Here is a 17,807-nt window from a genome sequence, read left to right on the forward strand (position 1 = left end):
AAATCAAAATCAAACTACCCCTCCCCCCAAAAAAAAATGTCCCAGCGTGAGCGACGGCCAGTCGTGTTTTTCTGCAAACGGTGGCTGGGCGAGTGAGTCAGCTCATGGAATACATTTCCCTGGAGGGCTTCCACCGCCTTCCCTGCTAACTCATCCCGAGGCCCCGGCAGAGAGTCTGTAACACAAACTCTCCCCTTGTGTGTCTTCTGCAGCCTGTACACACAAACAAACACGAGGTGTTGTTGTTGGGGGCTACTCTCCCCCACCCCAGCCCTTCCTTGGTTGCATGCCGAATCTTGCAAAAGGAAAGTTTGTTTGTGGACGGCTGGTCAGGGCCAAGACTGGCTGCTAAGCTTTGTGGGTTGTTGACAAGCCAGGAAGGCAGTGCCCTGTGTCAGTAGCAGTGCGGGCTGCAGCCTGGGGGGGGGGGAAGTCCGGGCGTGGGCGGTGTCTGCGGAAAGAGAAACCGTACACCAGCAAAGTCTTTTAGCTTAATGGAGCACTGATCCTTTGAACAACCCCCCCTTCCTTGTTTCCCCCGATTCTGGCTGCCCACAGCTGTATAAAAAGCACTGCCCTGTTCCCCCACTGACATTATCCTTGCAAGCATCCGACTTCAGGGTAAGTGGCAATCCTTGGGAAGAGGCACGGTGCCAGGTGGTGCCAGAGGCTGGGCCCCCTTTTTTGGTCACTGGGTGTGCATGTGTGTGTGTGTGTGTGTGTGTGTGTGAGAGAGAGAGAGAGAGAGAGAGAGAGAGAGAGAGAGAGAGAGAGATGGGGCAGTGCAGTTATGGGAGTGCAAAGTCTGCTGACTAACGAAAAGAATTTTGGGAGGTGATGAATCACTTGAAAACACCCATCCAATCCACCATTGCATTTATGGATTACATGCATGCATTCAGGTGTGTTAGAAAAATCTGCAAGCAGAGGAGGGTCGTCTGTTTGAGGTACAGTGGCACCTCGGGTTACAGACGCTTCAGGTTACAGACGCTTCAGGTTACAGACTCCGCTAACCCAGAAATAGTACCTTGGGTTCAGAACTTTGCTTCAGGATGAGAACAGAAATCGCGCAGAGGCGGCATGGCAGCAGCGGGAGGCCTCATTAGCTAAAGTGGTACCTCAGGTTAAGAACAGTTTCAGGTTGTGCCGGAGCACAATTTCTGTTCTCATCCTGAAGCAAAGTTCTTAACCTGAAGTACTGTTTCTGGGTTAGCGGAGTCTGTAACCTGAAGCGTATGTAACCTGAAGCGTATGTAACCTGAAGCATATGTAACCCGAGGTACCACTGTATGTATTTATTCTCTTGTAATAACATTGTATTATATGAAGGGCACTTCCAGACAGATGCTGTTTTCTAATGAGATCCAATCATGTACTGCCACATCCTTGTGGCACACAGGTCTAAAACATTGCCAGCAAAACAGTGCCTCCAAATTCAGGGTCTGTGTATCCTGAAAACCAGGTGCTAAAGACAAATTGCAAAAAACAACAACGTGGAACGTTGCCTCCATGCCTTGCTTGTGGGTTTCTGGGAGATTCCTGGGTCTCTCGCTGAGGAGGGCTTTTCTTACATTTTAAAGAGTGCTATTAATTCTCAGTCCAGCCAGCTAAACAACGTAAGGACCAGCCAGATAGGACGTTGGTCACCTATTTTGGAGCCAATTGCCTTTTAAGACAATTAGCTGGTGTGGTATGGGGAGCCAGTTAGCAGGGCTGTGGGATGGAGGGGAAAGTGTCACCCCTGACCCCAAAGTCGCGTTTAGAAGTGCTTTAGTTGCTGCGGGAGGAAAGTGATGCAATCCTATCCATGCTTTCGCCCTGAATTCAGCAGGACTGGTTTGCAAGAGGGCATCCATAGGATCCGGCCCACACATCCATGCAACTGAATTTACCTCCTCACATTTACCCAAAAGTAAGCCTCATTGAGTTGGAGGGGGCTTATTCCCAAGTCAGCGTGCAGTGCAATGCAATTGATTAATCTATGGATGGAAAGATTCAGCTCTGATGTGTGCGTTGTTATTTCTTACTGTTAATTCTTTTCAGTGGTGTTTTTAGTTCCTAATTTCCACAGAGGGAGGCGAGGTCCTTGCCCTCTTAACAACCAGTTCCCTTCTCCTTGGGACTTGACCACTTTCTAATATTTTGGGGATACAATGTCCTGCAGAAATGTACTAGGATCAACCCACAGTCAGAGTTGATGGGGAGAAATGTGATTCAGCTCACATTTAAAGATGAATCCTAGTTTCCGCATCCCAAAATGATTCACAAATGGAAACACAGCCATTTTAGGAAATCTGCGCTTCTCTGAATTTTGCAATCCAGTTTCTTTAGCGGAGTAACATGTATAACGATGTACAGACTGGCATTAAAGTGTGCATAGAAATGGATCTCTTAGTGAAACCAACCTGCCACAAATGCACTCTACTGGGGAACGTTGCAAATAGGTGCATAAGAAAATTGCAAACATCAGGAGAAGTTTGAGTGAATATGCTGATAGGTTTTCACGAGAAGAAAGGTCAAGGGCTTGTGAGAGCGGGTTGATGCAGATCTGCTGAAGGAGGATGGGAGAACTCCAGAATGGCCAGTTCTAGTGCTTTATTAAAGGAAAGTGTAAGCTTACAACGCTCCCTGCAGAGCCTCACTGCTATTATGTTAAGCATTACTTATGCACAAAGCAAACTACGTAAACAGGCACCAATAATCCAGTTAACTCACCCCTGGCTTAGAGCCCCCTTCCATCTCTCAGATAAGATAGTACTTTATCTCTCATCCATCTCTCAGATAAGGTAGAAGCTTTCATCCCTCTCTCAGATAAGGTAGTAGCTTATCTCTCATTCATCTCTCAAATAAGGCAGTAGCTGGCAGCAATCAGTGTGAGAGGTCTCGTTTCTCCCAACTTGCTAAGCATCCCAAGCAAGCCAACTAATACTGTATTTTTTGCTCTATAAGACTCACTTTTTCCCTCCTAAAAAGTAAGGGGAAATGTGTGTGCATCTTATGGAGCGAATGCAGGCTGCGCAGCTATCACAGAAGCCAGAACAGCAAGAGGGATTGCTGCTTTCACTGTGCAGCGATCCCTCTTGCTGTTCTGGCCTCTGAGATTCAGAATATTTTTTTTCTTGTTTTCCTCCTCCAAAAACTAGGTGCGTCTTGTGGTCTGGTGCGTCTTATAGAGTGAAAAATACAGTATATGCCCAAGCACGTGAATAAGCCATTTGATCTTGTTCTTTTTAAAAAATAAATAAATTTATTAACAATTTCAACATAACAATATATCAAAACATATCATATTCATTATTTCCCCCTTTTTCCCATTCCCCATCAACCCCCCCGAGACTTACCTCAGTCTCTGATTTCTCTGCATATTATAAAATTATTTCAATCCTTATATGATCTATCTACCATGTTATCAATCACTAAATTTGTGTATGTTTATTCAAAACCTGCCAAGGAGTCCAATTCATTTGGTTGTCTTTTTAAATACTTTGTAAAAAGTTCCCATTCTTCTTTGAAGTCACCGTTGTCCTTACCTCGCAGTTTGTATGTCAGTCTAGCCAATTCTGCATAGTTCATCGGTTTCTCTTGCCACTGTTCCTTTGCTGGGGGTTCCTCATTCTTCCATCCTTGTGCTCTTGCCGCTGTTGTAGCATACATGAATAAATTCTTTGTTTTCCTTGGCAGGTCTTGTCCTACAACCCCTAACAAAAATGCTTCTGGTTTTTTTTTTACAAATGTTATTTTAAACACTTTCTTCAATTCATTATATATCATTTCCCAAAAAATTTTAACTTCTCTACATTCCCACCACATATGACGTGATCTTGTTCTTGCAGCAAGTGACAATTGGTCCTGGGGTTATCTTGGCTAGCAAGGTTGTGTTTACAGGCCTTCTGGAATGTTTTCGCCTTTGCCTCTAGGCAGTATCGCAAACTGGTAGCTCAGCTGGTTAGAGCCTGATGCTGATGATGCCAAGGTTGCAGGTTTGATCCCTGTATGGGACAGCGGGATGTTTCCTGCATGGCAGAGGGTTGGATGACATGGTTCTCAAGATCCTTTTCAACTCTACCGTTCTGTGATTCTATGAAAAGCTGAAAGACCGGCCCATGGCGCATTCATTCGGCAAAGCAACAAGTGACATTGGTCTCTCTCGTTGACTTGTTGTCGATTGACGGCGATGTTTTAACTAGCCAGAGCTATGATTCTATTCATTTAAAATATTGCTATGGAAAGACCCTGAGAGTTAAAAAAATAAATAAAAAGACATTTGTTGTTGTTTAGTCGTTTAGTCGTGTCCGACTCTTCATGACCCCCTGGACCAGAGCACGCCAGGCTCTCCTGTCTTCCACTGCCTCCCGCAGTTTGGTCAAACTCATGCTGGTAGCTTCAAGAACACTGTCCCACCATCTCGTCCTCTGTCGTCCCCTTCTCCTTGTGCCCTCCATCTTTCCCAACATCAGGGTCTTTTCCAGGGAGCCCTCTTCTCATGAGGTGGCCAAAGTATTGGAGCCTCAGCTTCAGGATCTGTACTTCCAGTGAGTGCTCAGGGCTGATTTCCTTCAGAATGGAGAGGTTTGTCTTTCTTGCAGTCCATGGGACTCTCAAGAGTCTCCTCTAGCGCCATAATTCAAAAGCATCAATTCTTTGGCGATCAGCCTTCTTTATGGTCCAGCTCTCACTTCCATACATCCCTACTGGGAAAACCATAGCTTTTACTATACGGACCTTTGTTGGCAGGGTGATGTCTCTACTTTTTAAGATGCTGTCTAGGTTTGTCATTGCTTTTCTCCCAAGGAGCAGGCGTCTTTTAATTTCGTGGCTGCTGTCACCATCTGCAGTGATCATGGAGCCCAAGAAAGTAAAATCTCTCACTGCCTCATAGCAATAAAAAACAGCAGAACAACAGAAATAATGACATTGTCCAAATCATAATTCTTCTTATGTGCTTTGCTGCTTTATTGGCATCCTCTTTCCTTCTGCTCTTCCCCTGTTGATTTCCTCCTGACTGCCTCACCTTCTCCTTCTCCCCTGTTCACAGAGCCCGCCTTACACAGCCCATCGCTACAAACACACTCCCCATCCGGCGAGCCACAGCCTCAGCGAGGAAGGAAGGAACTCACCACTCCTCAGTCCTGAGATGGCCAGCAGCGAATGGACAGAGCTGGAGGCAGCCATCGAGAAGATCGTCAACATCTTCTTCACGCATGCGGGCCGTGAGGGCAAGAAGGGGACTCTGACGGCTGGGGAGTTCAAGGAACTTGTTCATGAGCAGCTCCCGAACCTCATGAAGGTAGGGGGGACGACGACACATATTATAGGGCACAAGACCAGGAGGATGGGGGAGGCTTTTATTTTAAAATCAGGATAAGCAGGGCTAGGCCGAAAGCATTTTGCTGAAGGCCAAGTTGGAGACCCACTGCCTCTCATTGCACATCCAGAAGCTCTGCAGGGAATAGTTTTCTGCCTGAGGGCGACATTCCCTTCTGAGCAGCCTTCCAGGGCCATGTTGCAGTGTTGGGCAGGGACCAGAGGCCACAGTGAGTGGAGTAACGAGTGCGGATTTTACCTTCGCCGAGTAAACTGGTTCCCGCACACTCACTCGCACCTCCCTTCACGAATCCTCCATCCAAGCAAGCAAGAGGCATTATTAGAGTCGGGATGGTGTCCCGTGCAGGTCAGCAATAAATCACACGGCGTCAGTGAAGTCAGGGAAACAAGATCTGCTCAGGGGGCCAGGCCTAGCGAGCACAGCAATTCGTCCTGGTAGATCTTGCCCCCTATGGGGCAGCTGAGGGGACTGAAGTTGCCCACAGTTGCCTAAGTCTGCTTCTCCCCTACCAATCTGAGACTCAGTCAATGTGCCTGTCTTTGCTGCTCCCTCTTCACACCTCTCCTGGTCCTGGGAGACCAGCAGGGAGGGAAGCTGGCCACAGCAGGAGGGGAGACTCCCTGGCTTCTTCAGCCGCCTGTCTCATCTCTGCCGCTTGCCCCCTCCTTCCTTTCCAGCCTCTGCTTCTGCCTCTGATTCTGAACTGCTCTCTGCCACAGCCTCTTCCTGCTCACTAGGGCAGTTCATTAAAAACTTCTTTTTTGTAAATGCCTGCTCCAAAGGTCTTATCTTACTACACTAGGGATTATATAGCTATATCTGAATTTTCATGCATATCAGTTAATATCTTGACCCTCCTCCACGAAAATAGCTGTTTACTTGGCCGTTTTCCTATGTCGTGAAGGCTGAAATTTCAATTCAGTGGAGCAGGGTCAATATATTAACTGATATGCATGAAATTTCAGATATAGCTATATAATCCCTAGTGTAGTAAGATAAGACCTTTGGAGCAGGCATTTTTTTAAAAAAAGTTTTTTATGAACCACCCTAAGAGGTTGGGACCTAAAAGGGACCCCTGACCATTAGGTCCAGTTGTGGCTGACTCTGGGGTTGCAGCGCTCATCTTGCTTTACTGGCCAAGGGAGCCGGCGTACAGCTTCCGGGTCATGTGGCCAGCATGACTAAGCCGCTTCTGGCGAACCAGAGCAGCGCACGGAAACGGCGTTTACCTTCCCGCCAGAGCGGTACCTATTTATCTACTTGCACTTTGACGTGCTTTGGAACTGCTAGGTTGGCAGGAGTAGGGACCGAGCAATGGGAGCTCACCCCGTTGTGGGGATTCGAACCGCCGACCTTCTGATCAGCAAGCCCAAGAGGCTCAGTGGTTTAACCCACAACGTCACCCACGTCCCATGAACCACCCTACTGCTCACTAAACCCTGTTGCATCTTCTGCTTCCGACACATCCTTCTCCCAGTATTCTCCTTCTGACCACCCACCACCAGTCTCCTGGCTCCAAGCCATCTTCCCTTGGGGGTTCTCCATCTTTTGCCTTCCACCTCTCTTCTGCATCCAGCCAGTCTCTAACAGCTGGGAGAGAACCCTGCCTGAAACCCCAGAGGGCAGTTGCCGGTCAGTGTTGGAAATACTGTGCCAGACGAACCAATGGGAGAGCCAGTGTGGTGTAGTGGTTAAGAGTGGTAGTCTCGTAATCTGGGGAACCGGGTTCGCTTCCCCGCTCCTCCACATGCAGCTGCTGGGTGACCTTGGGCCAGTCACACTTCTCTGAAGTCTCTCAGCCCCACTCACCTCACAGAGTGTTTGTTGTGGGGGAGGAAGGGAAAGGAGAATGTTAGATGCTTTGAGACTCCTTAAAGGGAGTGAAAGGCGGGATATCAAATCCAAACTCTTCTTCTTCAATGGTCTGATTCTGGCAAGAGTGGAGGGATTCACTCCTGTGCTACATTCCAGTAGGTAAGGTGAAGGATTGCAAAAGTTTTGAGGAGCTGGCAGCTGCAGCAGTCACAATGTCTAAGGACAGGGGAGGTACTGTATTTGATTCCTGTCGCAATTTGAGGAGAACCTAAGTCGTCCTTTCGGAATAAATAACTTAAATGCAGCCTGCCTTCAAAATTCACCCTTCTCTGAATCTTGCAATGCATTCTCTAGCACAGCCTTTTACACCAGTATGTGTATGAATGCGTCTCTTAGTGAAAATGAGATAGAAAAATGCATTGTGTTCAGGAAAATTGCCTTGCAAAGATGTTTTTGTGTGTGTGTGTTAGGCAAAATTGCATAGAAAAATGTGTGCTCTGCAAAAATGCGAATATTAGGCAACGTTGTGCATGTGTCCATTGGCAGAAATGTGCATTAAAACGCTGATGGATCATGAGGCCTTGATTCGTGTCCCTTTTAAAAGCAAGTAGACCCACTGGAAATAATGGACCTACGTTAGTCCAGTTCATTAAAGTCAATGGGGGTCTTTTCTGAGTGGGATGAAGATTGGGAGCAACCCCAATGAGCCTAAGTTAGTCACATCCATTAATTTCAGTAGGTCTACTCTGAGTAATGAATAATGCTTGGCTCCACCTGTACTAGCCGTTCAAAGAACTGTGATACCGCTTTAACAGTCATGGCTGCCTCCATCGGATCCTGGGAACAGCTGTTTGTTAAGGGTGATGTTAGGAGACCCCACCCTGAGCTATGATTCCCCAGCACCCTTAAACTGTGGTTCCCAAGATTCTTTGGAGGAAACCGCCATGACCTTTAAAAGTGGTATAAATGTGATTTCAATTGATGGTTTGGATATGACCCCTGCTCCCTTGGATTTTCTACATTAAGCCATGGGGTGATAGTCCCGGCTGTGTACACTATACATTTAAGGCACCCCCACAAAATAAAAAAAGGATCCTAGGAGCTGTAGTTTGTTAAGTGTATTGAGAGATTTTAGGAGACCTTAAGACAGCTATAATTCCCAAAAATCATACACATACCAACACACTAGACTTCCTGTCTTTCCCGTTGTATATTTCTTTTTTTACAAATGAATGTACTCTTATTATTGTATATTTCTTTATATACTATCTAATACATTCTTATATCAATATGTGCTCTTAATCTTATTTCTCAACTCAGTCTCACTCCAACATCAATCAATTTTTGTTTTTCCCCCTTTGTTCTTTTTTTGGGTTTCATTTTCTTTTTAGGTATATAAAATTTGTATATAATTTTTGTATACATGTTGGAAATTATATTATAGTAAGTCCCGTAATGTAATATGACAATGTTTACCGACGTAATATAAGAATGTTAATAAATAAATAAAATGGGGCGGGGGGAGATAGCTACAATTCCCAGTGCCTCTAACGAACGGTTGTATACTTCCCAGGATTATATAAGGGGGGAAAAGCCACGACTGCTAAAGTGGTATAAAAATGCTATAGATATATGGGGTTCTTATTCCTACCCAGAGTAAACCCATAGAAATTAATCAACATGACTAACCTAGTCTGCCAAGAAAGAGCAACACCATGCATGTAGAAAACTAGTTCTTCAGGGAATAAATTTCAGCTAGACCACCTTCTACCTGACTTGCTAGATTTCTGTGTGCAAGGAATTCCTTTCCTCTCTCACTCTGTGTGCGTGTAGCTTTCAGACCACCCCCTCACTTGCTGCTTGCGGGAAGTTGAACCAGTCTCAGTGTCATCCATGGGGTGACGCAAACGTGAGACACCTGCTGCCGCGATGACCAGATCTTGCAGGAGCAAATTCCTGAAGTTAATTATGCATAGTTATGGAGATGTGTTTCCTTTTGTTGGTTCTGAACCGAGGGCTGCCAATCAAATTTCTTGGATGACTCTGAGCTCTAGGAGTACGATGAGAGAGAGAGAGAGAGAGAGAATTCTCCTCAGACTGTCTTCTCCACACCTTACATAATTTTTACAAGCGGGTTCCTGTGACAAAACGTCACAGTGCCTTTGCTGCCCCAGCTATCCATGACTTTTCCTTTTTTTTAAATAATAATAATGCATTTTTATTAATTTTAACATACAAATTATAAAATGTACCACACAAATTATTACAAATACACTTTTTTTGGACTTCCATCCGCACCTCCGATGATCTTCTGTCTTAACCTCTTTTTATGCATTACTTAATTTTATATTGTCTTTACCTCTCTTAACTTATCATCTCCCATTTTCCATTTTTACAATATTTCCAACAACACTCTTCACAGAACTTCTTTCAAACCTGCAAACATTGTCTGATCATCACAAATACTTTTCATATAGTTCGTAAATTTACTCCAGTCTTCGGTAAAATTCTGGTCCCGCCGGTTTTGGATCCTTCCTATTAATTTGTCTAATTCCTGTTAATTTGTCTAATTAACAAATTAACAAATTAGACATATCCCTGACTTTTCCTTTCCTTTCCTCCTTTTCCGAAGGACGTCGGCGACCTCGACGAGAAGATGAGGAGCTTGGATGTCAACAACGACGAGGAGCTGAAATTCGGAGAGTACTGGAGGCTGATTGGGGAACTGGCCAAGGATATCAAGAGGGAGAAAGTGGGGAGAAAGAAGTGAAAGTCGTGGCACGGGTGGGTGGCCGTGGCTTGTGCGAGAGAGAGAGAGTTGGGTGGGTGGGACCAAGACACCTTGATTCTGAGTGCTTGCAGGAGGAGGAAGATAACAGGAAATATCAACCTGACAGTCAGCAGGCTGCAGCAATTCAAATAAAAGCATTTGCTCTGAGATACTGTTGTTTGTTGCTTGCTTGGTGGCAAGGTAATAATAATAATAATAATAATAATAATAATAATAATAATAAACATCAAATGTCACACATTAAAAACTTCCCTGAACAGGGCTGCTTCAGATGTCTTTTAAATGTCAGGTAGTTGTTACAGTCTTCAAAGAAAAACATCTTGAAGGTCCCAGGCCACAGAGAGGTTAGGCCGGCCTCAACCAGAGCCAGGGCTTTTTCGGCTGTGGCTCCAATCTGGTGGAACGCTCTGTCACAAGAGACTAGGGCCCTGCGGGACTTGACATCTTTCCGTGGGGCCTGCAAGACAGAGCTGTTCCACCAGGCCTTTGGCCAGGGCACAGCCTGACTGTCCTTCGGCAATCTTCACGGAGCTCTGGCCCAATGGTTGCCATTGGTTTGAGTTGAATTAATTTTATAATGAATGATTTTAGAGTGTTGTGTTGTGTTGTACTGTTGTACTGTTTTATTGTTGTTAGCAGCCCTGAGCCCGGCTTTGGCTGCGGAGGGCGGGATATAAATAAAATTTATTATTATTATTATTATTATCTCTTTGACACCTGATAGGAGGGCGTTCCACAGGGCGGGCGCCACTACCGAGAAGGCCCTCTCCCTGGTTCCCTATAACCTTGCTTCTCGCAGTGAGGGAACTGCCGGAAGGCCCTTAGTGCTGGAGGGGGACTCAAAGCTGAGCTATAACCACAGCCAGGATCCAGGAGTCACAGCTAAGAATCAGTGAATGCTGCTATTGTCCCACAGAGAAGGGTTCCAGCTCAGCTGGTAGAATATCTGCCTTGCATGCCTGAAACCTTGGAGGGTCACTGCCAGTCCGTGCAGAAAATACTGAGCTAGGTGGACCACTGGTCTGACTCTGTTTAATGCAGATGCCCCCATCCTTATAACATGAAGCTGTTATAAGTACTTCCAGGTCAGGAGGACCCAATGGGTGGCGCAGGTAGGTAGGTGGAGTCACTCTGGAAGCCAGGTATGGCCCAGTTCCCAGCCTTGGTTTCATCCTGGCAACTCTAGATAGGAATCTTGGCCAATCTCTCTCTCCCCCCCCCCCACATTAACATTTTTAGCAAGGTTTATATACCACTTAATTCAAAAGAATATTTCTAAGCAGTTTGCACGAAGCAAAATGAAATGGACCATTGGGTAGCTCAGTCGGTTAGAGCCTAGTGCTGATAACGCCAAGGCTGCAGGTTCAATCCCTGTTTGGGATAGCTGCATATTTCTGCATTGCAGGGGGTTGGACTAGATGATCCTCAGGGTCCCTTCCGTCCTAATAATAATAATAATAATAATAATTTATTATTTATACCCCGCCCATCTGGCTGGGTTTCCCCAGCCACTCTGGGCGGCTTCCAAAAGAATATTAAAATACTGTGATACATCAAACATTAAAAGCTTCCCTAAACAGGGCTGCCTTCAGATGTCTTCTAAAAGTCAGGTAGTTGTTGTTCTCTTTAACATCTGGTGGGAGGGTGTTCCACAGGGCGGGCGCCACTACTGAGAAGGCTCTCTGCCTGGTTCCCTGTAGCTTTGCTTCTCACAATGAGGGAACCGCCAGAAGGCCCTCGGTGCTGGACCTCAGTGTCCGGGTAGAACGATGGGGGTGGAGACGCTCCTTCAGGTATACTGGACCGAGGCCGTTTAGGGCTTTAAAGGTCAGCACCAACACTTTGAATTGTGCTCGGAAACGTACTGGGAGCCAATGTAGGTCTTTCAAGACCGGTGTTATATGGTCTTGGCGGCCGCTCCCAGTCACCAGTCTGGCTGCTGCATTCTGGATTAGTTGTAGTTTCCGGGTCACCTTCAAAGGTAGCCCCATGTAGAGCGCATTGCAGTAGTCTAAGCGGGAGATAACCAGAGCATGCACCACTCTGGCGAGGCAGTCCGTGTACAATTCTACAATTCTATTCATTTAAATCATTGCTATGAAAAGTCCCTGGCAGTTAAGAAATAAAATATATAGCAATAAACAAAAAAAGAGATAAAGGACAGCAAAAATAGTAACATTATCAAACGTAAGATAAAATCAATCATTTGAAAAATAAATATATTTAAAATAAAATCAATCATTTGAAAAATAAATATATTTAAAATAAAAATAAATATATTTGAAAAATAAATATATATAATGAAATCACTTGGATGGCTTTAAAAGAGAATTAGAGAAATCAATAGTAACAATGGAGTATCAATAGTATCAAAATGGCTACTAACCACAACAACTATGTTCTCCCTTCCCTGCTGGAGGTATCATGTCTTTAAATACGAGTTGCTGGAACTCACAGGAGGGCAGAGGGCTCTTGGGCTCACATCCTCTTTGGGGCCATTGTGGGAACAGGGTGCTGGACTGGATTGGCCACTGGCCTGATCCAGCAAAGCTCTTCTTATGTCCATATGTTCTTATGATATTAATGGCCTCTCCACAACAGAGGGGAGTGGAGAGTGAACCTCCAGACCCAAGGAAGACCAGGGCATGGGGGTTGGGGGGTGGAGAGCTACTGCCACATCTCCTGTTGTATTGCTTCATTTAGGGAGCTTTTGTCCAGGTTGCAAAGTGGCAGCCCCAAGTTGGAGGAGCGTTAGTGATAGGGAGGGGTAGCGCTGGGACCAGCTCACCCTAAAGAGCAGGGCCCACCATGAGGCAAAGTGAGGGGGCAATATGGGAGGCAGAGCATTCAGAGCCAGGCAGCTCCAGCACTTCTGATAGTGACAACAACATCTCCATCCCTTGGGAGCTCTCCCAGGTCCTGAAGAGCCTCCTCCTTGCCCCTAATTAAAGACCTTGCTCCAAGACCACCTCTCTCCCTTAGGAGCTCTCCCAGGTCCTGAAGTGTATCCTCTCCAATCTTCCTCCCTAGAACAGGGATGGGGAACCTGCAGCCCTCCAGAAATTGTTGGACTCCAAATCCCATCAGCCCCAGGCAGATAGGCCAATGGCCGGGGTGCTGGGAGTTTCATTAATAGTGTTTTTCTGATGCATACCGGGGTAGGCTTGGGGGTTAGGGTGGGGAAGAAAACGGAAGGGATAGGGTAGAGAATTGAGGGAGGAACACATACAGCCAAGATAAATCTACCACCCCCACCCCTTGACCAATGACATAATGATTCTGCAGATATACTGACTGGTGTCGGGAGAAAATGATCCCCTGGCATGATTGGGTTGGGGGGGCCATTGGCAGGAAGATGCAAAGTGTCACACCCACTTTAAAACACACAGATGTAAACTTGTTTATGTATGCCACAACAGCAGCAAGGATACTTTTGGTCCAGAAATGGAAGCAGCAGGAACTTCCAACATTGGAAGAATGGCAGACCAAGATGATAGAATACGTAGAATTGGCAAAGTTGATGGGGAAGATCCGAAATCAACACGACTGTTTCAAAAGGACTGGAGCAAATTTATATTATATATGAAAGAACATTGTAAACATTTGAAAACGTCTGTAGGTTTGAGTTGAAATATTTTGTAATGCGAACATAGGGAACTGATTTACATTTAAGGAGGTGAAGTTTATTAAGAAGAAAAGAAGGTAAATAAGTGGATATAGAAATGCTAAGATGTAAGTGATTATTTATGAAAGCCAGAAAGCGGGACGGTGGCAGGTCGATGCTCAGTGTGAGCAGTGGTTTTGGTTATGGAATTATGTAATGGAATGGGATTATGATAAAATGTACATTCAATAAAAATTATTATAAAAAAACAAAAAATTAAAACACAACTGCAAGAGATTAGGGGAGGCAGAGGGTGAGGAAGAATGAAGGATTAAGCAGATTGTCCTGGGTGCTAATGAGTAGGTGCCCCCCCCATAGCCTAAAATAAGAACCGACAATCACTTGCAGCAGCAACACTGGAGAGTCACAGGTTCCTCAGTCGTGCCCTATAGCCTGCCACCCCAAACCAGATGCCTACATCCCACAGCTGTTGAAACTGTACGACAAAGACCCCAAGAACCCAGGAATCCGAATAGACTGTTCTTCTGGACTTCAGAAGAACCTGACTGCTGGTTCAAGTCAATGGCCCATCTAGTCCAGAACCCTGTTCTCACAAGGGTTAGCTGGATGCTTCTTGGGGAGCCTGCGAACAGGGCCTGAGTGCAACAGCAACTCCCGCCACTTGTAATTCCTAAAAACTGATGTTTAGAAGCACATTGCCTCTTTAGCATAGTCATTATGGCTCATGGACAGACTTCTCCATGAATTTGTCCCATCCTCTCTTAAAGCCGTCCAAGATGGTGGCCATCAATGTTTCCTCTTGAAGTGAGTCCTCTAGTTTAACTATTCACTGTGGGGGGGGGACTACTTTCCTCTGTCTGCCTGGAATCTTCCAACATTCAGCTTCATTGGGCAGCCACAAATTCTAGTGCTACAAGAAAGGGAGAAAAAACTTATCTCTGTCCACTTTCTCCATGCCATCTATGATTTTATACATCTCAACCATGCTCCCTCTTCCTTGCTTGTGTTGGTGCTGACCTTTAAAGCCCTAAACAGCCTCGGTCCAGTATATCTGAAGGAGCGTCTCCACCCCCATCATTCAGCCTGGACACTGAGGTCCAGTGCTGAGGACCTTCTGGCGGTTCCCTCGCTGCAAGAAGCCAAGTTACAGGAAACCAGGCAGAGGGCCTTCTCGGTGGTGGCACCCACCCTGTGGAACGCCCTCCCACCAGATGTCAAAGATAAACAACTACCTGACATTTAGACGACATCTGAAGGCAGCCCTGTTCAGAGAAGTTTTGAATGTTTGATGCATTACTGTGTTTTAATATTTTGTTGAAAGCCACCCAGTGTGGCTGGGGAAGCCCAGCCAGATGGGTGGGGTATAAATAAATTAATAATAATAATAATAATAATAATAATAATAATAATAATTCTGGGCTAATTCTGCACCTCCTTGATCATTTTGCTTGCCTTTTCCTGACCTTTTCCCAACTCTGCAATTTCCTTTTGGAGGGAAGGCCACCAGAACTGTTCACTATCCTTTCTCCCACTCCATCGCATCTTGCCTGACCCTCAGGAGCACACCTGAGACAGGTAAGGTGGGAATCTGGCAGCCCCTTCCTCGAGGCTGCAGAGGTGGAGGAGGAGCCGGAAATCCATCAGCTCCTTTTGCACCGATGAGAGTAAGATGTGTCTACCTTTGGAGGGGGGAAGGTGGAGCATCTGTTAAGACAGAGGACCAGCTCGACAGGTAAGAGAAACACGTTTGGCTTCAGGCCAGGGCTCGGTGCGAGGGAGCCCAGGAATGACAACCTGCTGTTCCTTTGGAGCCGGAAATGATTTCCAAGATGCGTATTGTATAAGGAGGCTGATTTCGGCAGGGCAAAGGAATGCGCTCCGGAATTTAACCCCCGAGGGTGTTGCTCCACCACAGGTGACCATGACAACAGGGGCGTCTCCTGAATCCACATGGCCTCTGATTCCAAGCTTTGTGTGGGCACTGAGGAGGCACCAGTGGCGCTTGAACCGCAGGCTGCTCGTGCATGCAAATAAGCTTTGATCATATGGACAAAACCATCCTTCCCATCCTTTATCCACAGAAAAGGTTCACAGTATAGAAAATTCCCCCTGCGCTCATGGAGTTCTCCGATTCACATGTGCCTTTCCTGCCCCTTATCCACATGGAAGCTTCCCTGTGTGCACACTGTGCTCCCAAATTCCCAGGTGCCTCCAAGAAGCCCACACAAGATGGGGCTGAGAATAACCGTAACCCCTGCTTGCCTACCCGCTCCAAAACCAGCATCCATAAATTGAGTGCCTCTGAATTTAGAGGGCTCATAGAGCCATCATGATGAGTTGTAGTCATTGACAGACCCTCTCCTGAACCAATGATTTGTCTAATTTCAGCTGAGTTAGGGAATGGGCAAATCTATGTCATTTCCCCAGTTTTCCACATTTCCGCATCAGTCTGCATTGAAAGAAAAACTCCATGTGATAATTTATCAGCATTTTAGGGCAGATTTCTCCTAATATGCAGGGTATGGTTTTGGTTTTTGTCTTGCGAAACAATTCTCCCTTCCGCAAAGCATTCCTTTATGCTCTTTTTACTCACGCATGCATTTCCCTGAAAATTTTATTATCTGTTTTTGAAGCTTGGCTGGGGAACTGCACTGCAAAAGTTAGAGAAGGAAGGATTTGAAGAATATGTTTTTGGTTCATGCACTCTTTCAGAAAGTTCAGGGTAGATTGTTAAAGGTAAAGGGACCCCTGACCATTAGGTCCAGTCGTGGCCAACTCTGGGGTTGCGGCGCTCATCTCGCTTTACTGGCCGAGGGAGCCGGCGTACAGCTTACGGGTTATGTGGCCAGCATGACTAAGCCACCTCTGGCGAACCAGAGCAGCACACGGAAACGCAGCTTACCTTCCTGCTGGAGCGGTACCTATTTATCTACTTGTACTTTGACATGCTTTCAAACTGCTAGGTGGGCAGGAGCAGGGACCGAGCAACGGGAGCTCACCCCGTCGTGGGGATTTGAACCACCGACCTTCTGATCGGCAAGCCCTAGGCTCTGTGGTTTAACCCACAGTGCCATCAGGGTAGATAGGCTTGCTTTTAAAGGCAAACTGGATCCTAAGAACATAAGGAGAGCCTGTTGGATCAGGCCAATGTCCAATTAGTTCAGCATCCTGTCCAACTTGTGGAAAACTGGCAACTGGTATTCCGGAGTGGTAATGTCTCCGACCACGAAGGTCTATATTTTTAGGACCCACCTGATGTCTGTGATTATAATCTGCCTTAAACTGTTAACGTTGAGTTTTAACTGTTGCCTGCCCTGGGACCTTAGGGTGTAAGGTGGGTAAATAAGACTGAGAATAATAATCCTGATTGGTTAACTCTCTTTAATTAAAGGCTCCTGTCTAGGGACTGTCAACGCAAGCAGGGTGCTAGATTTTATTACTGGGAAATGATTATAGGTGGTTTATACAAATTTGCAACGGATATGTTTGTCAATGACTGTTAGGCGAACCAGGCCATATACCCAGAGGCAACCCTATACACTCACAGCAGCGTCCGGGGAACCTGTGGTCCTCCAGTTGTGGCTGGACTCGAATTCGCAGCAGCCCCAGCAGTCAGCATGCTTGATAAGCAGGGGCTGGTGGGAGTTCAACAACATCTGGAGGGCCACAGGATACCCCAGCAGGCTCGATTCTGCAAGAATGGTTCCTTACATCAATGCAGTGGTTCCAGAATCAACAATGCACATGAGGAAGGGATCTTTGGGCTAGGTTTCGAGGGGGGACCCTTAAGGGATGGGGTACAGACATCGGAAGGCGGCCCTGTTTAGGGAAGCTTTTAATGTTTGATGTATTACGGTATTTTAATATTTTTTTGGAAGCCGCCCAGAGTGGCTGGGGAAGCCCAGCCAGATGGGCGGGGTATAAATAAATTATTATTATTATTATTATTATTATTATTATTATTATTATTACACCCAAAACAGCTCCGTGAGGAGTCAACATGAAACGCTGACTGGCAGGCAGAGGGAGGGAGACTTGAATGGAATATCCTGGGAAGGGCTTGGCTGGTTGAAGACAAGCACTTGGCGCTGTAACATTTTGATGCAATTTGGAGATCTCTAAGAGGGCTCTGTTGGGGAGGAATTGTTCCCTTTCATGGCTGGTGTACGAGCTTCTCAGGCATATTTTAAGGACCACCTGAGGCTCAGTTTCTGAGATAATCCATATGAGTGTTGCTTGTTGTCCCGTGT

At 46.0% G+C, this 17,807-nt stretch overlaps 1 protein-coding gene across 1 annotated transcript; it reads left to right on the plus strand.

Moving 5' to 3' along the window:
• The first annotated feature begins 431 nt into the window (after positions 1 to 431).
• On the plus strand, positions 432 to 10,079 carry S100A13 (S100 calcium binding protein A13). The gene is made up of 3 exons (XM_053368759.1): positions 432 to 621; positions 5,036 to 5,287; positions 9,774 to 10,079. Exons 2-3 carry the CDS (start codon positions 5,135 to 5,137, stop codon positions 9,909 to 9,911), a joined length of 291 nt encoding a protein of 96 aa, XP_053224734.1. The 5' UTR covers positions 432 to 621; positions 5,036 to 5,134; the 3' UTR covers positions 9,912 to 10,079.
• Positions 10,080 to 17,807: the final 7,728 nt, after the last annotated feature.

Source organism: Podarcis raffonei, chromosome 16, assembly GCF_027172205.1.
Source record: "Podarcis raffonei isolate rPodRaf1 chromosome 16, rPodRaf1.pri, whole genome shotgun sequence".
NCBI classification, from domain to species: domain Eukaryota; kingdom Metazoa; phylum Chordata; class Lepidosauria; order Squamata; family Lacertidae; genus Podarcis; species Podarcis raffonei.

Bases quoted from the DNA above. Each gene is read 5' to 3' on its own strand.
- S100A13 (XM_053368759.1), top strand. From the start codon at position 5,135: ATGGCCAGCAGCGAATGGACAGAGCTGGAGGCAGCCATCGAGAAGATC. The intron at 5,288-9,773 runs GTAGGGGGGACG...CCTTTTCCGAAG, and splicing joins AGCTCCCGAACCTCATGAAG to GACGTCGGCGACCTCGACGA.